This window comes from Sinocyclocheilus anshuiensis, unplaced genomic scaffold (genome assembly GCF_001515605.1).
Source record: "Sinocyclocheilus anshuiensis isolate Anshui unplaced genomic scaffold, SAMN03320099.WGS_v1.1 scaffold624, whole genome shotgun sequence".
NCBI classification, from domain to species: domain Eukaryota; kingdom Metazoa; phylum Chordata; class Actinopteri; order Cypriniformes; family Cyprinidae; genus Sinocyclocheilus; species Sinocyclocheilus anshuiensis.
Window position 1 is genome coordinate 1,409 of NW_015554128.1, and position 8,572 is coordinate 9,980.

The 8,572-nt window shown below is 45.2% G+C and overlaps 1 protein-coding gene across 1 annotated transcript in view; it reads left to right on the top strand.

Moving 5' to 3' along the window:
• Positions 1-782: 782 nt before the first annotated feature.
• The window catches only part of LOC107670189 (GTPase IMAP family member 8-like), a gene marked incomplete at its 5' end in the record, with an annotated part of 13,597 nt that continues 5,807 nt past the window's right edge, over positions 783-8,572 (top strand). The window contains one exon of the mRNA XM_016462712.1: positions 783-1,448. Within this exon, the coding sequence (XP_016318198.1) occupies positions 783-1,448 (666 nt within the window). The remainder of the gene's footprint in view (positions 1,449-8,572) is intronic.

An 8,572-nucleotide genomic window follows, 5' to 3' on the forward strand; every position in this document is an offset into this window, starting at 1 on the left:
GCGCAAATCTGATCACACTTTTCGAGCGTGCAGAGTGTTAGGTGATTCGTGAAGTCGCGATTTAATTAACAGCCTGATTCTAGGGTTCCATTACCCATAAATATTGGGGGGTTACAGCAAACTACGCCCCTGAGAGATATTCATGTGAGAAAAGTAAACGTATGCTTTTCTGAGGGTTATACTAAAGGCCCCGCCGTTTGTCTCGTATATTTTTAATACTGATTATAATTGATAGGCTCTAAAAATGCGCTTTTATGCTTCTCCTTGGGCTCTAGAGAGAAATGCTGCATAGTACCTGCATGAATGTAGCCTACATAGGAGTTCAGAGGCCGAGCCGCCGAGGTCAAGATTTTCATTCAATAATAAATGATATTTTTGTTTTATTTCTCGCGGTCCCTTACCGTATGCCTTCAGCAAACTTGGAATGGGATTTTATGACATGTTCACGTTTTTAGTGAATTGCATGTGTTAAATATTTCAATTAATTTTAATGAATATAATAATTAAAAACACGGTGTTGGCAGTTCAGCTTCGCTTAGTTTGCTTTATGTAATCTATCTTTTTTTGTGTACCATTCAAATAACTAACTACATAAATAAGTAAAATTAAAGGTATTAAAGCCCATTTTTTTCTGATTTGACAGCTTAAATCCATTCATGAGGTATATATTTGTATTATAAACAATGTTAATTAAATAGCATAGATTTATCTTAGCATTCTTGTTATTATTAAATGCACAGGAAACATGATGATTAGTGTGCTTTATTCTATGTTTGTTGCAGGTGAAACTCAACATCTCTCAGAGCTGAGGATTGTGTTAATGGGTAACAGAAATGTTGGGAAGAGTTCAACAAAAAACACTATTCTGGGCAGAGAGGAGATTGACTTCTTAACTCATCGGTGTGTAAAGAGACATGGAGAAGTAGCAAACAGACACATCACTGTCATTGAAGCTCCAGGATGGTGGAGGAACGAATCTGTCGAGGAGAGTCCTGAGTTACTGAAACAGGAGATTTTGCTCAGTGTGTCTCTGTGTCCTCCAGGACCACATGCTGTATTACTGATCATACGTGCGGACTACCCATTTACAGAGAATAATAGAAAAGTATTGCAGGGGTATGTGGATCTTCTCTGTGAGAGAGTCTGGAGTCACACTATAGTGCTGTTCACTCGTGGAGACTCTCTGTTAGACACATCTATAGAGCAGCACATTGAGAGTGAAGGGCAGGATCTCCAGTGGCTGCTGGACAAATGTGGGAACAGGTATCATGTTCTCAACAATCAGAACAGGAGTGACGACACTCAGATCAAGGAGCTGCTGGAGAAGATTGAGGAGACAGTGGCACAAAACAACGGCTGCCATTTGGAAATAGACAGAAAGAATTCAGAAGTCATAAATCGAAGCAAGGGATCTTCAAGAGGAAGCTTTGAAAATGCAACAGATATGAGTAAGTAAATTCTTCTTGATGGATACTTGATGGATAATTTATTTTCAGTTTGAAGATGCAAGCTGAAACCAGCCAAAAAAAAAAAAGAAAGTAACAAAACCAAAATAAATCTTACTAACCCATTTTAGTCTAATTCTGAACTAAGAAAAGAAAAATGTGAAAAGAAAAACAATCTTCAACGTCCGAGACATCGTAACTCAACTACACTACCTAACCAAACAAAAACATACAGAAAGTGGCACAAATCCCTAACCTAGGGTGTCTAGACAACGAAATCAACCTAAATGTGCACCAAGTAAGTCACATGACATAACTTACCTACCCCCTTCACCTCCAATCCAGTTTTAACAGAACCTTGAAAAGCTTTCTAAGGACAGCAAATAGATAAGATGTTCTACATGGCCGTCAAAGCACATTATAAACTAAAGCATACAAACTAAACTAGTGATGTTACGTTCTGTGCCGAGGCTTCGGCACGTGTGTCGAGAAATCCTGGCAGCTTTCAGTGAAGTGCGTATCGAGGCTTGTATCGAGTAAGAGTAATGATGTCATTGATGACGTCCGAAGCCTCGCTTGGCCAGACTGGTTCAGGAAGCGGTTTGAATCTTGTAAATTCACAGTCCTCTGCCCTGTTAAACCCAGCCACTTTCCAGTTATTAGTTTAATCATATTGGCCCTCCTGCCTATTATGAGCAAAGACTTGATTTACACACACTTGATAGCCCTATTAATTTCAAGCCAATACCTTTATTACACAGTTATGTTATATTATGTTATACAATCATTATGAAATACACATTATATTAATATAAATAGATTAGTCTATGTGGAAATTGATTTTTTTTTCTTCACCGTTATTTCTAAGCCTTAAAGTCTGAATGAAATCAAAATTGACTTTATTTACTTTACTAGCGCACATTGCTAGTCTTGATGTGAACAATTAACCCGTGCAAGTTAATCCGCTGAAAAAAATTGTTTGTCTTGGTAATCTTTAATCAAAATCTGAACATTTACTTCCGCACTGGAATGGCATTCCTTCTGTGATTACGTCTGTTTGACGGCTTGGGCAGAATATCGTTAGGTTACTGACGTAACCCCGGTTCTCTGATAACATGAAGTGAGGTATCTCACTATGGGAACACCTCAGGTGTGACCAATTGCGGAAGCACCAATAACACGTCTGCCAATTATTTCAGACCAATCGCTGCAGCGATCAGGGAGTCCCGCCTCCCTGTATATAAACCGCAGCTACCTGCCGTTTCTTCATTCTCCGCATATCTCTTCTCCGTGCAGTAAAGACAAGGAGGGCAATGTTTGTGAGATTCCTCACTTCATGTTATCAGAGAACCGGGGTTACGTCAGTAACCTAACATTCTCTTTCTAACATTCGTTCGGTATCTCACTATGGGATATAGACTACTCCCGTATTGCCGATATGCTGACAAAGCAGACTAAAGAAAGAGTAGGTTATTATCTAAATCATAACTCCCGACGGAGGTGAAAACAGAATAATATGAGGAATTCGCCCCTTAATGACCTGCATTATTCACCCTGACTACTCACTCCCAGGACTGAGTGGGCCAGAGAGGGTTCTGTCACATCCAGTCTATAGAAACGAGCAAATGAGTGCGGAGAAGACCAGCTGGCTGCCGAGGTGAAAACAGAATAATATGAGGAATTCGCCCCTTAATGACCTGCATTATTCACCCTGACTACTCACTCCCAGGACTGAGTGGGCCAGAGAGGGTTCCGTCACATCCAGTCTATAGAATCGAGCAAATGTGTGCGGAGAAGACCAGCTGGCTTCCGCGCAAATTTCTTGAATAGAAATGCCTCTAAACAGAGCCCCGGATGTAGCCACATCTCTAGTAGAGTGTGCTCGTAATCCTATTGGTGGCTCTATATTCGCATTATTGTAACATAACATGATAGCCTCCACCACCCAGTGGGAAAGGCGTTGATGGGAGATAGGTTTTCCTTTCTAAGAGTCAGCCCACGAGACAAATAGCTGATTGCTCTTACGAAGTGTGCGGGTTCTCTGAACATACGTATACAGAGCACGAACCGGACATAAACTGTGTAACCTCTCCTCCTCTGGGGATGAAAAAGGTGGTGGATGAAAAGCTAGCAGGTCCACTGATTGAACTGCACCAGCGTGATCAAACACTTTAGGCACAAACGCCGGGTTAGGTCTAAAAGTTACTTTTCGACCCCCCGGAGTGAACATCATACATGAGGAGTGAACTGATAAATCATGTAGCTCACTCACCCTTTTTGCTATAGTGAGAGCAAGTAACAGAGCCGTAAGACCAACATGACATGCCGAGATAGCGGACAGATAAACCTTAACTGTAGAGAAGGCTCTGCCCTTATCCAGAAGGTCCTGTAGGAAGCACAGCACATCCGAAACTGAACACAAGAAAGGAACAATGTTTCTATCGGCGCACCATCCCTCAAACACCCTCCATTTGAGATTATATAAAGAACGTGTCGAGGCAGCCCTCTTGTTCTTACAATTTGTAAGATTGTAAGAACAATCGAAAGTGATTGTCTCTATCACTTTCGGATGTAACACAGCTGCATTCAGATTTAGCCTCTCACGGGCCGGGCCCAGAGAGCTAGTTTCTGAGGGGAGGGGTGAAAAATTCCCCCCGTGCTTGTGAGAGGAGATCCCTGCGTGCTGGTAACGGCCATGGCTGGTCGTAGAGCAGTTGCACAATTTCCGCAACCCACAGTCTCCCCAGCCAGTATGGCGCGATCAGAATCATTACATGTTTGCATTGACGAACCCTCCGTAGTGTCGGCTTGATCAGGCTCAACGGAGAGAACGCATACAGTAACCCGTCTGGCCACTCGTGGGCTAGAGCATCCACACCCAACATCGTCACATCGTCGCCGGCCAGAGAGAAGAACAGGGGACATTGCGCGTCTTCGAGAGATCTACGGCGGCCCGGCCGAATCTCTGCCACACCATGAGGATCACTTGGGGGTGGAGTCTCCACTCCCCATACAGAGGATTCCCTCTGGACAGTAAGTCTGCTCCCCTGTTCATTATTCCTGGAACATGTGTCGCGCGTAACGACAGGAGGGTCCTGCTGCTCCACATAATCAGTTCTTTCACTAACAAGGGAAGCTTGTGAGAACGAACTCCTCCCTGCCGATTTATGTAGGCTATAACTGTTGTATTGTCTGTCCTGACCAATACATGATGATTCTTGAGAGAATGCACAAATGTCTCAGAGCTAGTAACACTGTTAGTAGTTCTAGAAAATTTATCGAACTTTTTAACCCCTTTTTTTACTAAGTGCTACAGTGGCCTCCTTTAACTGTGCAAATGTACCCCCAGCTCGTGAGAGATGCATCTGTCGTCACCACTTTCCTTAACTTAACAGGACCCAGAGGGCATCCTGTCCTGAGAAAAGACGGGCACTCCACTGACGAAGAGCGCTCATGCATTCCGGTGAGACACGCACTCTGCGGCTGAGACTCTGAGGCTCTGCTGAGATCCCTGGGAGCCAGAGCAAGGCCAAAGGTTATTTTCGTATACTCGTATGCTGTGCCCTGATAAGCGAACCTCAGATATTTCCTGTGAGCAGGATTTACTGAGGTGAACCAATCTCCCTGACGAATACTCTGACACAACATTCTGAGCGACAGCAATTTGAATTTGTATTTTCTGAGGTGTTCATTGAGGACCCGTAAATCCAAAATGGGATGGAGACCTCCCCCTCTTTTGGGAATCAAAAAATAACGGGAGTAAAAACCTATGTGGCTTTCTCTCGTTAGAATCACTCTTATCACTCCTTTTCTCATGAAGGAGGATACTTCGTCCTCTAAAACCTGAGCTGCTTCCCCTTGGGCCAATGAGCCAATGAGATTACCACTCCATTTAACACAGGAGGTTTTACAGTGAATTGAAGTCTGTATTGAAGTTTTTGTGGTTAAAACCCAGGGATGAACTGTGCATGCGCGCCAGTTCGCCGCCTGAGCTGCGAGTGGGCCCTTCCCGTCTTCTCTCACTTGTGTTGCAGCACACTCTAGTGGTGAAGGAGGGGAATAACGCTCCAGTAAAGGAGTTAGATTAGTCTTTATTTGTGATTGTATATAATTTTTTTGTGATATTTCTTTATTTTATTTTATTTTTTATCCCACTCTGCGCCCTCAGCCCTTGGCCTGGATGTGTCAGAGAAAACTTTATTTGTGGTGGGATGCTTATGAACTCTTGTCCTTCCTCCCTCAGAACAAACCTCATAGGTGGAGGGAGAGACAATTCTTTGGGGGGCACCAGAGGAACATGGGCCATTTCCCCATTGGACTTTGAACTGACCACGCAAGCCCATTTCACATATAAATTCCTTCTCCCTTTCCCCGCAGGAGGGAGAATAGAATCGTTCTGAAGGAATGGGACTGAGAAACCCTGAGTGCTGTCTCCAAACCCTGATGCCAAGCTGATGTCTCAGGTTGACCGCCTCTTTTTGTTTCCCTGAGGGGTTGCCGACCGGTGTTTTACTGCTGTGGCTGCGAAAGACTTTTTTGGTTTCACGAAACCCGGCTTTGACTGAGGGCCCGCATTTCCCGGTTGTTGCGGTGGAGCCTGACGGGAAGGTTGATAGTCAGAATGTCCCCCTCTCCCTGAAGGTCTGAAGTTCAGTCGGCTCGGGTGATAAGGCCAAGCTGCCGGCTTTCTGGGGAGACAGACCTCGAATGCCTCTCCCTCTTTTTTCCGCAGGTCACATTGCTGATGCATCGCTATTACCGTTGCGCCGAACATGGCCTTTGGATCAATAGGGGCATCCAAAAACTCCACCTTCTCTTTGTCAGAGAGGCCTGACAAACCCAACCATAGCGATCTCTCTCCCACAACCGCTAAGCCCATACTCCGACCGCAGCTTTGAACTGCTCCGGAGTCCATCTGACACCCCATCTCCTCAAATAACTCCGCTTGATAGGCAGTAAGGAGGGACGTCGCGTTCAAAGCACGAACGGCCAGTGCAGATGATTTATAGATCTTTTGAAAAACAGAGGCGGCTAAGCGCTCTGTCTTCCCTGGCAGCGAGGCTCCGGTTGAAGAGAGCGCTGCCCTGCAACTTGAGTGCAAATGATTAGCCACAGAAGATTCGACAGGGGGAGGATCTGCCATCCCCAAATCCTCCATTACCTGAACATCCAGCCTCGAGAAGCCCTTGACGGGCACACGGTGGGAAAAAGGCTTGTCCCAAAACCTCTTCATGTCAGCCACACAAGCCGGGACGGCTGAAATAAACTGCCTCGCTGGAGGGAGATGTGACGGAAGTCTCTTTCCATAATACAAATCCCTTTCAGCCCCCTGACCTGCAGGTTGGGATGGCCAGTCGATTGATAGTCTAGCCGCGGCCCTGCGACAGACCTCGAGTAGATTCATGTCCGTCTGTACAGGGGAGGGTGAACTCACATCCTGTGCACTCGGCGGACGCGACTGATTTGGGGGAAGAATAGCATCTTCATCATCGTCATCATTGTCCTCGAGGATGGCCGACAATACTTCATCCTCATCATCTTCCTCTCCCGCTAATGGATATTCGAACAGCGGGGGGAAGGACGAGTGACACCCTCTCCATCATCTCTCCCCACGAGCTGACGGCCTGCGAACAAGCCATCGGTTCCTCTCTGGGTTGAGCAGAGAGGCATGGGTCCGACTTCCCAGCTATTGCCAAGCGGAGTCTTCGCTCTCAGGTTTTAGCCGAGAAATTCGTGCAGTGAGGACAGCCCTCGGGGTTGGACAGAGCTGCCTGAGCGTGTTTAGCATCCAAACAGGAGATGCAGAGGCCATGTGAATCCTTCGCAGAAATCCACATTCCACAAGCACACGGATGGGGAGGAAGACTCCTTCCTCCAGGGCTCTCCGGCTCTTTCTCAGTGGCCATGGGGCCTGCACTCTCTTCGTACGGAAGCCCACCACAACATGACAACTAGTACGGAGCTGTGCTGCGATAGAGAGCTCTACTTTTCCTTCTTTTTGGTGCGTGGTGAGCCCCCTCAAAAACTTGGAAAATAAATGGAAAACTTAGAGCAGAAAACTCTCCCTGACGCATTAGTTATCTCACTCTAAGTGAAGTCGCTCAACAAACCTTAGGAATGTATTGCGTTTGGGACGTTACCTTGCGGCTCCGACTGTAAACTGTTAAGCAAATAATTCCCGAAGTCTGCTGAGCCAGCTTCTGAAATCTTCACGGGGAAGAGAGCGAGAATGACGAAACGGCAGGTAGCTGCGGTTTATATACAGGGAGGCGGGATTCCCTGATTGCTGCAGTGATTGGTCTTCCATAGTTGGCAGACATGGTGTTATTGGTGCGTTCCCATAGTGAGATACCTAACGAATGTTAGAAAGAGAACCTTAAACACACCCCTCCAACCGTTAGGTTGCTATGAGTGAGAGACAGAGAGGAGGAGCGCAAAAATAAAACCATGCCCTCTATTCAATATTCCATGCGCGTATCGAGGCTTGTATCGCTTTAGAGCAATGACGTAATTGATGACGTCCGAAGCCTCGCTTGGCCAGACTGGTTCAGGAAGCGGTTTGAATCTTGTAAATTCAGTTTTAGACTAATAATATTGGCCCTCCTGCCTATTATGAGCAAAGACGTGATTTACACACATTTAATAGCCCCATTCATTTCAAGCAAATACGTTTATTACAGTTATGTTATACGATCATTATATACCACTAGGAAATATACATTATATTCATATAAATAGATTAGTCTATATGGAAATTGTTTTTTTTTTCTTCACCATTATTTCTAAGCCTTAACTGGTGCAAAAGAAGTGAATCACAGATCACATCAGGTCATCTGTAATGTATCTGCTTGTTTTACACTCTTTGGCCACCAGGTGGTATTGTGAGCAAATGAAGCCTCCAGAAATTAACCCTTTTGTGAACCACTTGGATGAAAAGCTTCAATGCTTCATAAGGCTTCATCTCGCCATCACTAAACTAAACCAAGCAAGAGAACACAAAATGAAAAATCACAGCACATGTTCACAAAGACCGACTGCTCTAATACGCTGGCATTTCCCTTTTATAGCACTGCTGGACTGCTGGATAGGGATGGGCGTATCGATCCGAAGTATCGATATATCGATAC